This window comes from Myodes glareolus, chromosome 9 (genome assembly GCF_982192425.1).
Source record: "Myodes glareolus chromosome 9, mMyoGla1.1, whole genome shotgun sequence".
Lineage (NCBI taxonomy): Eukaryota > Metazoa > Chordata > Mammalia > Rodentia > Cricetidae > Myodes > Myodes glareolus.
This window is the reverse complement of record NC_142034.1, coordinates 47,904,176-47,920,187: the sequence shown is the minus strand read 5'-3', so window position 1 is coordinate 47,920,187 and position 16,012 is coordinate 47,904,176. Positions and strand designations below refer to the sequence as shown.

The following is a 16,012-nucleotide window of genomic DNA, read 5'->3' as shown; positions in this document are numbered from 1 at the left end:
TCAGCTCCATGGCTCTTCCAAAGAATTTATTGATCATATTTACACGGATTGCAAACAGTGAGGGGGCAGTCAGGGGCACATCTCAGGCCTCTTCTCTGCTCCAAATGAGGACTCAAGAGATGTCGGGAGCTTCCCATCCTCTGGGAGGAGCCTGAGATGCAGAGATGATACCTGTGGCCCCTTCTCCCCAGGGTTGCTGGCCCCAGGGCTGCCTCCCTGGCTCAAGGCACAAACACTGTGGTTAGGGGTACCAAGGCAAGGCATGGATTCATTCCTGAACCAGCTGGGGTCATATAACTTCTTCCCTGGCCCTGCTCCCCTTTTCTGGTCCCACACTGAGAAGACCTGGCCAAGTAGATACTGAAACCAGACCAAGCCCTTAAACTCCTAGGTCATGGCCAGCCCTCCTGAGGCTGGAGTCCTGGTAACATCGGTACCCTGGTCAGGAAGATAGAGCTAGGGAGAGCTTGCTAGAAGTTGGCTGAGCAAGACCCATCTTCCTTCATTTCCTGATGCTTCCCTGCCCCCATGTGAATCCAGCAAGCAACGTCAGGGAGCAATGTGGATCACAATGCTTTTCCACATTCCCCTTCTTGCTGGTTAGGAGCAGTATCTCCCGAGTTTCATGAATGAAGCCACTTCATGGCCTTAGAGATTCAGGAGCTGCATGATCCCAGACGGCAGGCCATGTACATACCCAGAGCCTGGGGCTTGCCTAGAGGGAACTGCTGAGAGATTAAGAATGAGGAGTGGGACCTGAGGGGTGTCATCTCACCCCAGCCCTCAGCCAACTCCTACCTGGACCTATGCCAGGAGGCGGATGATGCCATTGTCTGAGCCCAGCAGGAGGTGGCGTTTCGTGGGCAGCAAGGCCAGGCTAGTGAGTGTGCCACGGAAGTTCTCGGAACTGAGCTTCGTGGTGGCCTGAGAGGGTGGTTCAAGCAGGGAACAGATGCCAATCTTGTTGGCCACAGTGCCAGTGACCACCTCGCTGCCGTACAGGTCGAAGGTGTGGATGGGATCAGACGCCGACTTGTAGTGGTGTGTCGGCTTCTGCTCCAGCTCCTTCCACACGGTCAAGGAATGGTCTGAAGAGGAGCTGACTAGCATGCTGCCCTCGATGGCCTGCAGAGAGTGGGAGGGGCAGACAGCTTCAAGAGGGGCCTGGGGAACCTGTCAACCTGCCAAACTCCGCCACCAGTCCAGAGTGCCTTTAATTTCAGCACTCACAAGGCAGACCTCTGTGAATTCAAAGTTAGCCTGGTCTACACTGGGATTCCCCAGGTCAGACAGAGTCTGGGAGATATATAGCGAGACCTTGTCTTCAAAAGAAAAATTAAATATGTTATTAATACAACCATCACTGGCTGGGCTAGATGGTTGACATGAATCTCACAAGCCCATAAATCCAACACCGGTCTACACAGCAAGCTCCAGGCCACCTAAGGGTTCAGAGTTAGACTTTGTCTTAAAACACAAAACAAATCAACCAAAAAAAGAAACAAAAACAAAAACAAAAAACCCATAACCACTACTCTCATTTAAGAAGATTCTACTCCAGGATAGCCAGGACTATACAGAGAAACTCTGTCTCAAAAAAAAAAAAAAAAGTATATATGGGGCTGGAAAGATGGCTCAGAGGTTAAGAGTATCTCCTAACTCTTGCAAATGACCGAGGTTCCGTTCCCAGCACCCGCTTGGTGGCTCCCAACCATCTGTAACTCCAGTTCCATGGAGATCTGACACTCACTTAGGACTTTTGCTAGCACTGGATGAAGGTAGTACATATACACACACTCCTATAAGCCAAGCAATGGTGGTGCACACCTTTAATCCCAGCACTCAGGATGTAGAGGCCAGCCTGGGCTATAAAGCGAGTTCCAGTAAAGTCACGGCTACACAGAGAAACACTGTCTCAAAAAAACTGAAAACTAAAAACAAAAAACAACTAACCAAACAAACAAAAACCCCACTTCTATACATAAAATATCTAGGCATGGTGGTGCACAACTTTAATTCCAGCACTTGGGAGGCAGAAACAGGGGGATCTCTCTGGGTTCAAGGCCAGCCTAGTCTACATAGTAAACTGTAGGACAGTCAGGGCTCTATAGAGAGATTCTGTCTCAAAATAAATAAATAAATAAAAATAAGTAAATCTTTTAAAAAATTAAAGAAAAAAATTCCAACAATTCTGTGCAGACACTGTGCAGACATTGCCCTATCTACCCTTCCCAACAACCTGTGAGGTACGTGCTGCCATTTCCTCTTTGAGCATTTACATTTGTATTTGTGTGTGTGTGTGTGTGTGTGTGTGTGTGTGTGCCACGTGAGGGCCTCCCGTGGAGGCCATAAGGGTGTTGAATCCCCTGGAGTTGGAGTTAGAGGCAGCTGAGTGGCCCAAGGCTTATGCTGAGAAGCAAACTCGGATCTTCTGAAAGAGCGCCTGGCGCCATCCTCACTTTACACGGGAAAACACTGAGGCTCAGAGAAGCCTCAAAGAGAATAGAGACTGATACCGGACGACCCCAGAACCATTTTGACATTTTCTTAGAATGTTGGAACTTAGGGACACTTGCAACCCAGAGTCCCCTGGGGTTCTGGATAGAGCTGAGGGCAGCCTACATTCCCCTGTAGCATGACCTTAGCCACCATCCATGTTGGGGAGGAGTTCCAGCTGCTTGGAGAAATCCTCCCACAAGCAGGCCCTATCACTCGCTTCCTGGAACTTTCTGAGTAGTCCCTGAGGCCTAGGATTGAATATAGAAGGCAGGAACATGATGCCCACGCCTGGGCCTGTTCCTGCCCCCATCAGGACAGCCCAGCAGGGGGCATGGACTCTGCTCAGTGGTCTCCAGGCAGTAAACAGCCTCCAGGCTGGGCTTTGTTTAACCTGAACTGGGTCACGGACAGGGCGCGACCCCTGATCCTCCAAGCAAGACAAATATGGACAAGGGTTACTCATTAGAACATCCCTGTGGAGCAGCAGGATCAGTTCTAGCCCTGGTTCCTGGCCTTAGCCTGCCTCCTATGCAGCTGGTTCCTGAGCTGGCCTACGAGGGCCACCTTCCCTGCCAATCAGATGTCCATGAGTAGGTACAGGGGATACGAGCATAAACCTGGCCTCACTCAGGTCAGGCTCTAAGCAGAAGTGAAGGGAGGGACCTAAGGCAGTCACCTTGATCTGTAGAATGTCCCCTTCATGGGCTGGCCAGCCTCGCAGAACCAGGCCCGTGCGGGTGTCCAGCAGCACCATGAAGCCCGAGGAGAAGCCAGCCACAACACTACGGCCACTGGGGCTGACTGCCAGGGCGCGAACCAGCCCAGGGTTCAGTCCTCCACCCAGTCGGAACTCATGCTGTAGACAGAGGGAGATTGGGCTCAATTGTCAGCCATCACCAGACCCATCCTACTTATGCCCATAAAGTTGGAGGCCTGACCCTCCCACTCCATCCATGGACAGGAAAGTCCCCGAACTCAGGTCCAGCACAGAGCCCCACCCACAGGGCTGCCATTGCAGTGTTCCTGCTGGAGTCCTCTGAGTTTCTTCCCTGACAGGCTCCTAGAGACCCCCGGCTAGGCACAGGGAACTGCACACCTCCTGACCTGCAAGCCGGGCTTCCTGCAGTCCACAAAGCGCAAGGTGGAGTCAGAGCTGGCCATGGTGATGCTGGTGTGGGGGGCAGGCATGACAGCTACAGCGGTCAGGGGCACCCGGCTGTCTGAAGGATCCACAGTGCGAAGGGTCTTCCCTGAAAGAGGACACAGTACATTTGGGGACCTATGACTACCAAAGAGCCCTGGCTACTTCAAGGCCCCTGACTCACCCCATGCCTGCATCCCATTCCCCAGTGACCCACAGAAAAATATGAACGATTTCAGGGCTTTCTCATCTTCCTGTTTCCATAGCCAAGCCAGGATCCCACCCCAAAGCGATTTCCCCTCTTCACACAGCATGCTCTCGCCAGCTGGTGCCGCCCGCCTGCCCTGGTGCTATCTGTTCCCTTCCTCTCCATTCACAGTTCTCTGTGCAATGACGGCAGGAGATGTTGCCCAAGCCCTTTGTGCATAGTCTTCTAACCAGAGTGCTTTTGGTTCTCAAAGGTGGGAAGTGGAGGCTCCCAGCAGTAAGTCGGGGGAGTGGATTCAAACTCAGGTTCCACAGTTGCTGAGGCCCAGTTGTTTCCATCTCACTCAACCTTCCCCTCCAAAATATGCCATTTCCCACTGGGCTCCCACCGCCAGCGGCCTGGCGGAAGCACAGTAAAGCAGCCGCAGAACAGGCCTCACCTGGGCCCGCTCACCTGTGAAGGGGTCCCAGACGTGCACAGCCCCATCACAGCTCACCACATACTGCGGGGCTTCAAGCTGGCCCGCGTAGAAAACACTCTTGCGGTGCTGGGCGTAAACGAGGCGGGGGGCTGTCTCACTGGTCCCATCCCCATAGTTGTACAGTGGCCAGAGGCGCACAGTACGGTCCTTGCTGCCACTCAGAAAGAAGTCCTCACTGCTCAGGGGAGCCACACATTTGACAGCCCCTGTGTGGCCTAGGAAACTCTGCAGGCGGATCTGGTGGAAGTGGAAGTGGGCATCCTGCTGGCTCACACCAATCTCATATTGCCAGTACGCCAGCCAGTTCCCACTCAAGCTGTGGGCACTCCGGGGCAGCTCCCGCTTCAGGGCATTGTCTTCACTCCTGCTGCTGAGGCCCCCACTCCCGACTCCAGAGATGGGGCCCAGTGGCCCGGGACTCTCAGGTTGAGAATCAGGGATCTGGATGCGATTTCCAACCAGGACACTCCCAAAGGTCCCTGAGTGGCCATCATCCAGGAGATAGCTCCCACTCTGAGGGTCCCATTCGGGGCTGGCACTGGGCACAGTGGGCTCCATGCTGGCTGGGTTTCGAGCGCTGGGGCTGATACTTTCCAGATACAACGCTGCCAGCTCCCCGACCAACTCATGGTTGGGAATGATCTTCCGGATGATGTCACCTGCATGGGAGTGGGAAAAGTCCTAAGATCAGGGAAGGCAGCAGGCAGCTGCTACCACCTACCCAAGGGCCGAAGGTACTAACTGGTCCACTATGGGCTATTTATTAAGTCCCTGTCTTTGAGCCTCAGTTTCCTTCATCGATACATAGACATAAGTGCTGTCTCTATAGAGACAGACACATATGCCCATACCAGCAATAGACACAGAACAATGACTAAGACAGATGTGCCCTTGGAGTTCAGGATTCCATAGGAGCATAACATATCCAACTGCAAGGTGCATCCTATTCAAAGTGAAACCAGTAGCGCGCCCATCCCGTAAGGGAGGCCACAAAAATGGCAGACTGTCCATTCCTTTGCAGATAGCTTCTGGAGACCATCATATTCCCTGTGTCCCCAGACGTGTATGGCTGACTCCTGAGCCTTTTGTGCCAAAAAAAAAAAAAAAAAAAAAAAGTTGAATTTCTTGGAAGTCACTGTCCTGGTTGGTTTTTGTTTTGTTTTGTGTCAGTGTGACACCAGGCACAGTCATCTGGGAATAGGAACCCTCAAACGAGAAAACTCCCTCACCAGACTGGCCTGTGGGAGCATTTTCTTGATTAACGATTGATGTGGGAAGGTCCAACTCACTATGGGTGGCTCCACCCCCAGGGCAGTGGTCCTGAGTTCTCTAAGAAAGCAAACAGCACAGGCCTTTAATCCCAGCATTTGGGAGGCAGAGGCAGGTGGATCTCTGTGAGTTCCAGGCCAGCCTGGTCTACAAAGCAAGTTCCAGGACAGACAGGGCTACACAGAGAAACCCTGTCTCAAACAAATAAACAAACAAAACAAAACAAAAAGCCAGGCTGAGCAAGCCCCGAGGAACAAGTCAGTGTTCTTCCACGGCTCCTGCTTCGGCTCCTGCCTTGAGTTCCTGCCCTGACTCCCCTCAATGACAGCATGTGACTTAAGAGCTGTAAGATGAAATAAACCCTTTCCTCCCCAAATTGCTTTTGGTTGTGATGGTCTATCGTGATGTTCAATAGAAACCCTAACTAAGGTAATCACCATGGAAATTGGGGTCTGAGGCCAAATCTATTTGCTGATTCTGAAAGCAATGTGCTTAAAATGTTCTGTGAGCTGGGGGTTGGTAGTATATGCCTGTCTGTAATCCCAGTACACAGGAGGCAAATGCAGAGGGATGATATGTACGAAGCTAGCCAGGACTACACAGTAAGATTTCATCTTTAAAAAATAAAAACAAGCTGGGTGGTGTTAGTGCACACCTTTAATCCCAGCACTCGAGAGGCAAAGGCAGGTGGATCTCTGTGAGTTAGAGGCCAGCCTGGTCTACAAAGTGAGTTCCAGGACAGCCAGGGCTGTTATACAGAGAAACCCTGTCTCAGAAAAAAAAAAAAAAAAAAAAAAGTTAGAGATGGCTCATCAGGGCATCAGGCAGAGGGCCCTGCTGTCAAGACTCAGCACTCGAGTTCAATCCGCAGAACCAATGGTGGAAGGAGAAAGTAACTCCCAACATTGTTCTCTTACTTCCACACACATCAAGGCATGCATGCACCTACACTCACATGCGTATTATACACACAAACAAAGTAATTTTTTAAGGAAAATGAAGAATCGTGAGCGGTGGCACATGCCTGTAACACCAGCAGTAGACAAGCAGAAGCAGAAGGATCCAGAGTTAGGGGTCAGCCTGGGCTAAATAAGACACTGTGTCAAAAAACAAAAACAAAAAACCAAAAAGGAACCCACTGCTGACTCTGGAAGTGAACGCATTGGGCCCGCCCCAGGGAAGAGATGTCACCAACGCTGTGCAAAGGAACGTGATGGGCAATACCCAACAGGCAGGAGAAGGGTACGTAGATTGTGTACGCCATTTCCAGGGTGAACACCTTCTGCAGCTCCTCCAGCAGGCTGGGGTCCACTAGCCGTCGATGCCCATCAGAGAAGGTGGCCTCTGGCAGCTGGCCCTCAGCACAGCCCTTAGGGTCCAGCTGCAGATCCTGCAGGCAGGAAGCCCGGGGAGTCAGCGAGCCCACAGCCCTTGCCTGGCCTGCCCAGCCCAGACGCTCTGCCTACCTGCTGCCGCAGCTCATGCAGATGAGAGAAGACCTGAAAGAAGGTGGCCACGGGCTCGCTGAGGTGCTGCTGAACCATCTCCTGTCCGATGCGCAAGCAGATGAGGGCGATGAGACTGACCGTCTTCACACACAGGACAGTCCGGGCCTGGGCCCCACTTGGGAACCTAGAAACAGAGCTCATGAGTTCCAGGCTCCTCCCTGAAGGGCCTGACCAGTCCACCAATAAAGGCTGTGAGGCTGATCAGTCCAAACCAGATAAGGAAATGGAGGCACAGGAAAACAGTGCCACTTACTCGGAGTTGGAGTTAGGATAGAACATGAGCTTTTTAAAAATGTATATGGGTGTTTTGCCTGCATGTGTCTGTTTCAATGCATGCAGTACCCACAGAGACCAGAAGAGGGTGTCAGATCCCCCAGAACTAGAGTTACAGATGGTTATGAGCCACCATGTGGGTGCTGGGAATCTAACCTGGGCCCCCTGGAAAAGTAGCCAGTACTCTTAAACCCTGAGCCATTCTTTCCAGCCCCCATTTGTTTTCCTGAGGTGCTGGAGCTCAAATGTAGCATTGCCTGCTGGGAAAGAGTCTTATCTCCAGCCACACCTACAACCCAGACCCAGGACTTTTTTTTTTTTTTTAAAGATAGAGTCTCACTAGATAGCCTTAGCTGGTCTGGAGTTCTCACTATGTACACCAGGCTGGCCTCAAACTCACAGAAATTTTCCCACCCCTGGGTGCTAGAATTAAAGGCCTGTGCCACCACACCCAGCATTGGCACCATGACTCTTAACCCTCAGGCAAGTATTATCTCCTTTCCCCTGAGCTTCCCAGCCCCTCCTGGGGATCCCTCAGTCAGGTGGCTGCTCCAGTGTCACCTACCCTGTGACAAGGGAGGTGAGGAAGCTGAGCACGGGCAACAGGACTTCATGGCTGATGCGGGGCAGAATGTCCATGAGGGTCGTGTCTGAGAGATACACGATGATCTTCTGAGTCAGTGTCACCGCCGCCAGCAGCCCCGCCTCCTTGCGGCTGTTCAGTCGGCTGGGGCTTGAGCTGCTCCCTGGGGCCACCTGGGACCACAGAGTAGATGAGGGCCAGGCCACCCCACAGACCTCCTGGAGTCTCAGAGATTGGGGGCCAGCCCTTGGGTCCTTAGCCTCCCCACCCCAGAACTGCCGAAGCAGCAACTGACCAGGTAGCTGATGTATGGCAGGTACTGGTAGGTGAGAACCGGTTCTCCATAGAGGTGGGCGATGTGGAGGAGACAGCTGAGTACAGGTCCTGACACTATGTCACCCAGGACTGGCCTCTTCTGGTAGATGTTGCCGGCACTCAGTGGGGGACTCTCGTCACTGCTGACTGTAAACTGCTGCCGAGTGGGCCCTGCCAAGGAAGGCCTTTGAAAAACTAGTGGAAGGCAGAAGGGAGGTCAGCCTTCTAAGACTTATGGGGCAACTTCTATTCATTCTAGACTGGGATCTTCCCCTCTCCCTGCCCAGGAAGTGATGTGAAAGGAATCTCCTAGAGAGGCTAAGGATGGGCAGAAGCCTGGGAGGAAAGCTGGTCTCCAGCACTAACTACAAGCCTTACCCACATAACAAGATGTCAGCAGGCGCAGCAAGTTCCGGGCCACATGGCGAGAGGCCACTGTGGGGCCAAGCTTGGCGGACAGCCAGCGGACCATCTTGCATGCCGTATCTGCAGGGCAGGAGTACTCCCTGAGCTCATCAGATAACTCAGCACCCCTACCACCCCACCCGCTACACCACACCCTGCTGGCTGTAGCTCCGCTAGGGAGCCTGACCGCAGGGCCATCCACTTAGCCATGGTAGAGGTTGACATGGGAACTGAAGGGAGGTCGTCCTTTCAGCAATGTTCCCAAGTCCCTGAATATAGGATTGTCCCTGGCTACCACCCCCCTGGCCTCTCTTCAGTAAGCCTTTCACGGCCTCTATGATGGAACCATGAGAGCCTCGGACACTAGCACACATGCCCTGTCTGGAACACTCTTCCCATTTCACACCTCGTATTGCCGGCTCCCATTCAATTTACACCTTGACCATTGCTTGCTTTTACTTCTTAATTGTTTTTCTGGTGCTAGAGATAAAACACCCAAGGCCTCACACATTCTAGGCAAGCGCTCCACCACTAATCTCCACCCCGAGTCCAACACATCCCTTTGAAGGACACCTTCCCTGGTGTCCAAAAGCTCAACCTAAGCCCCACTTTGCACCCACACACTAACACAGTACGCTGTATGGGACCATCTGGCTGCGGATGTGAGCGCCGCTTGTGCTGCTGTGGCACAGGAAACACGGAAGTGGGGAGCGGCTGACCAACATCTCCCAGGCCCGAGAACTCACCAAGGAGGATCTTCTGTTCTTTGCCTTCTGGCTGCTCTGTCAAGGGCTCCTCTTCCTCTCCTCTCTCTCTCCCATCACCAGGAGCCACGACCGTCTCCATGGACAACATTGTGTCAGACAGAGCGAGCTCAGATGCTCCCGTGACTTCATCTGACTCCTCTTCCTCCTCTAGGATCACACAGCCTTCCTCCTCCTCTTCCTCCTCAGAGCCCTCACTTTGCTTCAAGTCCTGGCTGCTGTCGCCTGACTTCAGGCTGTTCTTGTCCACAGGGGCACCCCCATCCTCCCCACCCCGCTCCTCGCCCTGCGAGGTCTCACTGGTGCTGCTCTTGTCACTCAGCTGGCCCAGGCTCATGGCTTCAGCTTCCTGGGGCTGTGGAGATTCGGCCACATAAAGTCCAGATTGGAAATCCTCTGTGTCTGGCAGGTCGGCCTGGTCATGGAAGCTGACGCCTGACCTGTAGTCTGGGAGTCCCAGTCCTGAGGAAGCAGCAGGTTCCCCATCCATCTGAATCTCCTCCCCAAAGGCACAGGAGCCAGGCCTGGACCCTGGGAGCTCACTTTCCTCATCCTCAGTGGTTCCAACCAGGCCTTTGCTCTCCTCCTGGGAAGCTTCCAGCCCAGCCAGTACCTGAAGGACATGGGGCAGCAGGTGAATGAGGAAGGCCTGCAAACCCAACCGCACCACCAACTGGGCCACAAAACAGTCGGTGTACAGGTAGAAGCGGCCATGCAGCCGGCAGGGGCTCTCATAGGCACCGATGAGGGGCTTCAGGAGGTACTTATTGGCATTTTTGGGGCCTAGGGCCTTGGCAACGGGTTCAAATAGGTACCAGGCTGTGTACACAGCCGTGTGCTCCTCAGACATGAGTGAGAGCACGAAAGGCAGCAGGATCTCCAAGCCCTCGGGAGTGATGTCACTCAGCACTGCGCCCAGTTGCTGCCACAGAGCAAACACCAGCTCCCGTCCCTGGGCCTCATCCTCCACGCGCCTCGCCTGATACAGCAGAATGAACCTGTGCAGTGCTGGGAAGTACGAAGGAAAGGGGACCACGGAGCTGAAGGGGCTGAGGAGCTGGGCTGGACTGGGTGGGGGCAATCCCTGGGAAACGGGCCTGTATTCAAACAGTGGGTCCAGCTTGCCCTTCTTCACCACCATGGGATTTTTGGGTCCACTCAGCTGAAGAAGTGTGTCCAGCACAGGCTGCAAAGACACGGGGACGTCCTTGGAGTGGCGTGTACAGAGACCCCGGACAGCCTCAAAGCGTACCCACAAAGGTGCATCAGGCTGCAGTGTGCGGACCCTGGTGGCAAACACCATCTCGGCCAACAGGACACCCAGCACCTGCATGTCTCGGTGGAAGAGGCGCTGTAGGTGTACAGGTGGCTGGACCCGAGGCTGTTCAGGTACCTCCAGCTGGCTCCCTAAGCCTTTAGCCAGGAAGTTACCCATCTTCTCCAGCTCTTCCAAGGCCTGGATGGGACTGAAGCCCTCAGGAAGAACAATCTTCCCCTCCTCACCCTCGCCAAGGTCCGACCCAGCAGCTTTACTTCTGCGTCCTGGTCGAGAGCCTGAGGTTGTGGAAAAAGACAACAGGCCAGGTGAGACTTGACTGGAGGAAGAGGCCAACTGGTCACCTGCTTTCCCAGGGAGGGAGATGGAATCCAGGGCTTCCGTAGCCTGCTCCAAGTCATCTTCCCCTGTCATGGGCCTGTCTCTAGTCCAGCCAGTCTCACATGGAGTGGCCTCTAAAACAAGCCTGCCTACCCCATTCATAAGCTGTCCTGGAACGTCCTCCTGACCTGTGGCCTCCTGAATGGACTGGACCAAGAGCCGGGGGATCAGTGGAGGCTCAGGAGCCAGGGCAGGAGCCCCAGCCAGGCGCTGGGGATGAGGCTGATCAAAGAGCTGTACTACACCATAGCTGGTCAAGTGGGTGTGGGCATCCACCAGGTGCAGACACACATTCTTCTCCTTCACAGCCTCTTTGCCCTGGAGTTTGTAGCCAAAGGTAAGGTCAATCCAATGGTGCAGGTCTTGAGACACCTCCCAGCTCTCCAGCAGCGCTCTATGGGCAGCCACAAACTCCTCGTTAGAACTGCACCAAGCCGGCACATCCAGGTCAGGCATGTCGGGGTGGATGGAGCAGAAGATGGAGGGGTCCGTGTAGAACTCAGGGATGCACTCATCAGGTGTCCAGGTCTGCATCCGCTCCATGGTGGCAGGATACTCGTGGGGCTCCCACTGTGCTCGGACATGTCCACAGAGGACCGAGCGGGGTGTGCGCCGAGCCTTGTATACATAGTACGTGATGTCGGAGAGCACGTCGGAGATGTGATGGGGAACGTGAGGAGGCTCCCCAGCTCCTGCACCGCCTGCTACAAACGCCTGCCTTGTCATCTCATAGGTGAAGTCCAATTGCTTATCTCCCTTGTTGAGTCGGAACTTAGACTTACGAAGGTCTCTGAAGCGCCCATAGGGCGTGGTAAAGTCCACCACCCAGGGCAGCACTGGGTGATAGTTGGGATCCCCGTGTCGGCGACCTGCCAACCTATTCAGCTGCATGAGGTAGTGGAAGTTGCTGATTCGGCCGTGGACCCAGTCTAACACAAGGCCCTTGAGTTCCTTCTGGCAGGTGGGGCACGCAGGTCTCCCTGCCTCCTCTTTTTCAGATTTAACACCTGTCCGGTTTTTCTCTACAGAGACCTCCTGGCTCTCATCCTCAGAAGGCATCTCATAAGCACTCAGGTCCAACCGGAGCTCACCGCACAGCTTCTCGTCCACAGCAATGTGGTGCAAAGACAAGGCCCCACAGGCCAGCCCTTGGCGGTGACAGGCATCCATAGCCCTGAGGACACGGAAGAGAATGAAAAGCACCTTGGCTTGGCTGTTGGTCAGCTTGGCAGGGCTGAAGGTAACTACGTCATGCAGGGAGAACTGTACATAAGGGTGTACCACATACAGCATCTCGGGTGACTCCAGCAGGGCCTCAGCTCGCAAAAGGCTAGGGCAGGCAGGGCTGCCCCGAGAGGTGCAGGGCCCATCTCTGACATTTGACGGACACTGAGTGGATTCACCCACTGGCAGTAAGACGCATCCATAGACCCTCTGTAGAGCCTGTCTTATAGAGTCTAGGGCGGGTACAGCTGAGGGGGCAGGGCTATGGCTATAGGGCTGCCCATAAGTATGGTATGCATGGCGCCACAGGTTCCGGTAATTCTGGGCAGCCACCTCCTGCATGAAACGAGTGAGAGTCTCAGGGCTACAGGACCCCTCCTCAAAGGGCAGGACTCCGCCCAGCGGGTAGGACAGTCTCCGCTTCCGCAGCCCGTGCACCTCTACCCGCGTCCAGCCCGGGGGCAGCCTCTGTACCGAGCGTTGAAGTAGAGTTCTGACTTCCGCTTCACCCAGGCCCTCGGCCCGGGGACAGGGTCCCAGGCGGCGTTCGCGGAGACTAGCCAGCCAACGCGCGGGCACTAGGGCCACCACGTGGGTGCCCCCCGGCGCCGGGGCTAGCTGCCGGGCATCGATGTTCAGGTCTCTCTCCACACTTCGGAGCAGCTCCTCCATGTCAGGTCCTGGGGATGGAGACCAGCCCTCTGATCCTGTTGTAAGAACCACTTTCCGCCCTCTGCTCCCCTGGGCCATCTGGTCCTGGCCCCCTGGGGGCAGCGCGAGGCTGAGCCTGGCCACGGCCCTCCTCGCAGTGGCTTCCGGGGTGCCAGGCCTGGAAGGTTGGGATGGGCGAGGAGCGTGAGCTGGGGTGCAGATGCCTGGGCGAACCGGCGACAAAAGAGAGAAGGCCTGAGGATCCTCTTACCCCTCTGCAGGGTCCTACGCTTCAGGTCGCAGCAGGGCGGGGAGCGCTGAGCTCCAGAGCTGAGCGCCACCGTGACGGGTCAGCTGATGCGGGTCATGTGATCTCCCAGACACGGAAACAACCGCACGTGTCTCCAAAGGGCCCAGAGAGACCCCGCCTCCTGCTCCCGCCCCCACCCCTGCGGACCAGCCAAGGCGAAGGCATTCTCTCTTCTGCTGTTCTTTTGGGGCTTCGTCCCAGCCTCGCTTGTTTCTGGGGCCACCTGGGCAATCCAGCCGCCCTTAGGTGCAGAGGAAGACCATCCTGAACAGGGCATCAGACCTTTTTCCCCTTTCCCATTTCTCTTGCAGGCCATGAGATGCTGATCTAGTGAGGCTCATCTTGGAAATGCTAGCCTTTAGCCAACTGTCAGCTCTGGTAGTCTCAGAACCAGACATGTACCCTCTCAGCGTTCCCATGCTACTCCGCAAAACAAGGAGTTTAATTTTCCAAAGCACTTGGTTAGTAACTTGCCACTTGGCCTTCACAACATCCTGGGAAGTAGGGAAGTGGCCCAGGCACAGAGACCTGGTGTTCTTTAAAACGAAATTCTCCTGAGACTTCCTGTTGAAACTGTAGGCTTACAGATGCTACTATGGCTCTAGGCAGGGTGCCACACAGAACAAGGAACAGAAACCAGAGAGCCTACGCTCAAACTGCGTAGAACCAAAGGTCTTGGTTCTGGCTCATGTATAGGCCAGGCCAGCAATAAAACCACTTTGTGTGTGCTCTGGCACATTCGTGTGTGTGTGTGTGTGTGTGTGTGTACGCACGTGTGTGCGTGTGTATTGAGTCTAAGAGTTTGGTGCTGAGGTTTTGGCCTTTAAAAGCACTTAAGAAGCCTTTGTATGTTCCAGCACATTCGTGTGTGTGTGTGTGTGTATGTGTGTGTTGAGTTTTCTAAGACTTTGGTGCTGAGGCTCAGGCCTTTAAAAGCACTTAAGAAGACAGGCAGTCAGGCAAAAGTTGGGTGCACGGGAGTGGGGGGTGGATGTAAGGGGAGATGGGTAGAGAGAATGGAGAAGGGGAGGATTCGGGAGAGCTTGGGGGAATGGGATGGAGGAAGGGTGAATATGGGAGCAGGGAAGTAAGTATCTTAATTAAGGGAGTCATTTTAGGGTTTGCAAGAGACTTGACTCTAGAGGGGTTCCCAGGTCCAATGAGAGGTCCCCAGATTGTTCCCTGTGCAGCAGAGGAGAGGGTGTCTGAACTGGCCTTGTCCCATAGCCACACTGATGAATATCTTGCATATCACCATAGAACCTTCATCTGGCGATGGATGGAGATGGAGACAGAGACCCACATTGGAGCACTGGACTGAGCTCCCAGGGTCCAGGTGGGGAGCAAAAGGAGAGAGAGCGTGAGCCGGGAGGACAGGACCGCGAGGGGTGCGTCCACCCACTGAGACGGTGGGACTGATCTAGTGGGGACTCACCAGGGCCAGCTGGACTGGGAGTGATGGAGCATGTGATCAAACTGGACCCTCTGAGTGTGGCTGTCAGTGGGCGCTGACTGAGAAGCCAAGGACGGTGGCACTGGGTTTTGATTCTACTGCATGGACTGACTTTGTGGGAGCCTGGTTTGTTTGGATGCTCACCTTTATAGACCTGGATGGAGGAGGGAGGGACCTGGACTTCCCACGGGACAGGGAACCCTGACTGCTCTTGGGACCAGAGAGAGAGGGGGAGTTGGGGAGGGGGAGGGAAAGGGGAGGCGGGGAGGAGGTGGAAATTTTTAATAAATAAATAAATAAATAAATAAGAAAACAGGCAGTGGTGGTAAATGCCTTTAATATCAGCACTGGAGAGGCAGAGACAGGCCGATGTCTGTGAGTTCGAGGTCAGCCTGGTCTACAGAACTAATTCTAGGACAGTCAAGACTGCATAAAGAAACACTTCAGCTCCAGAGGTTCTGACACCCTCTCCTGGCTTCCACAAGAACTCAAACACCTATACATAAAAATAAATCAGTTTTAAAAATTAAAATCCAGGGGGGCTGGAGAGATGGCTCAGAGGTTAAGAGCATTGCCTGCTCTTCCAAAGGTCCTGAGTTCAATTCCCAGCAACCACATGGTGGCTCACAACCATCTGTAATGGGGTCTGGTGCCCTCTTCTGGCCTGCAGGCATATACACACAGACAGAATATTGTATACATTATAAATAAATAAATATTAAAAAAATTAAAATCCAGGTGTGGTGGCAGACCCCTTTATTCTCAGCATTTGAAAGGCAGAGACAAGTAGATCTCTGTGAATTTGAGACCAGCTTGGTCTATAGAGTGAAAAACAAGCAAAGACTACATAGTGAGACCTGTCTCAAATAAGACAGATCAGGCAGAAGGTCATTGCAAGTTCAAAGCCAATGTAGTTAAGACTTTCAGCACCCCCAGGACTACACAACAAGACCTAACTCGAAAAAGGAAGGGGGAGAGAAGGAAGAAAGGAGAAAGACTGCCCAGAGAAAGCACATCCGTGGTTTAGATATGACAGATACTATCTGTTTCTTCTTCAAAGGCTGCTGGAGCCCCAGATGTGCTTGGTCACATGACCTTATATGTAGTAACTTCCCCATTTATGGAGTGTTTACCAGGAGGTAGCCACTTGCCAAGAGTTTTACATAGCTCATTTAATTCTCTCTCTCTCCCTAGTTTGTGTGCTTTTGTTTTTTACTATGTGTGAGGGTGCATGTGTGGATGTGGACGGCTGCAGGTGTGCCTTGGTACAC

At 53.8% G+C, this 16,012-nt stretch overlaps 1 protein-coding gene and 1 long non-coding RNA gene across 10 annotated transcripts; one reads left to right on the top strand and one right to left on the bottom strand.

Annotated features, from left to right (window-relative positions):
* Nucleotides 1-13,273, bottom strand: Wdr81 (WD repeat domain 81). 9 transcript variants are annotated; one of them, XM_085695307.2, is made up of 11 exons: nt 11,232-13,273; nt 9,429-11,000; nt 8,656-8,763; nt 8,258-8,448; nt 7,945-8,135; nt 7,065-7,230; nt 6,823-6,988; nt 4,302-4,988; nt 3,604-3,749; nt 3,176-3,355; nt 1-1,125 (listed from the first exon to the last, which is right to left on the bottom strand). In XM_085695307.2, the coding sequence occupies exons 1-11, from the start codon at nt 13,075-13,077 to the stop codon at nt 805-807; spliced, it is 5,574 nt and encodes a 1,857-aa protein (XP_085551433.1). In that variant the 5' UTR covers nt 13,078-13,273; the 3' UTR covers nt 1-804. The 9 variants fall into 9 exon arrangements, 6 of the variants coding, with proteins under 6 accessions (XP_085551433.1, XP_085551435.1, XP_085551432.1 ...); XM_085695309.2 differs by having other exon boundaries at nt 9,429-12,277; nt 12,802-12,938; XM_085695306.2 differs by having other exon boundaries at nt 9,429-13,273.
* Nucleotides 12,927-14,958, top strand: LOC148120889 (uncharacterized). The gene is made up of 3 exons (XR_015738813.1): nt 12,927-13,039; nt 13,260-13,749; nt 14,549-14,958. It is a non-coding gene; the product is annotated as an uncharacterized LOC148120889 (long non-coding RNA).
* The last annotated feature ends 1,054 nt before the right edge of the window (nt 14,959-16,012 follow it).

Coding starts and splice junctions, on each gene's coding strand:
- Wdr81 (XM_085695306.2), bottom strand. CDS start 13,077: ATGGCCCAGGGGAGCAGAGGGCGGAAAGTGGTTCTTACAACAGGATCA. Junction 8,764..9,428: donor AGAACAGAAGATCCTCCTTG/GTGAGTTCTCGG, acceptor CCTGCCCTGCAG/ATACGGCATGCAAGATGGTC. Junction 6,989..7,064: donor TGCATGAGCTGCGGCAGCAG/GTAGGCAGAGCG, acceptor TCCTGCCTGCAG/GATCTGCAGCTGGACCCTAA.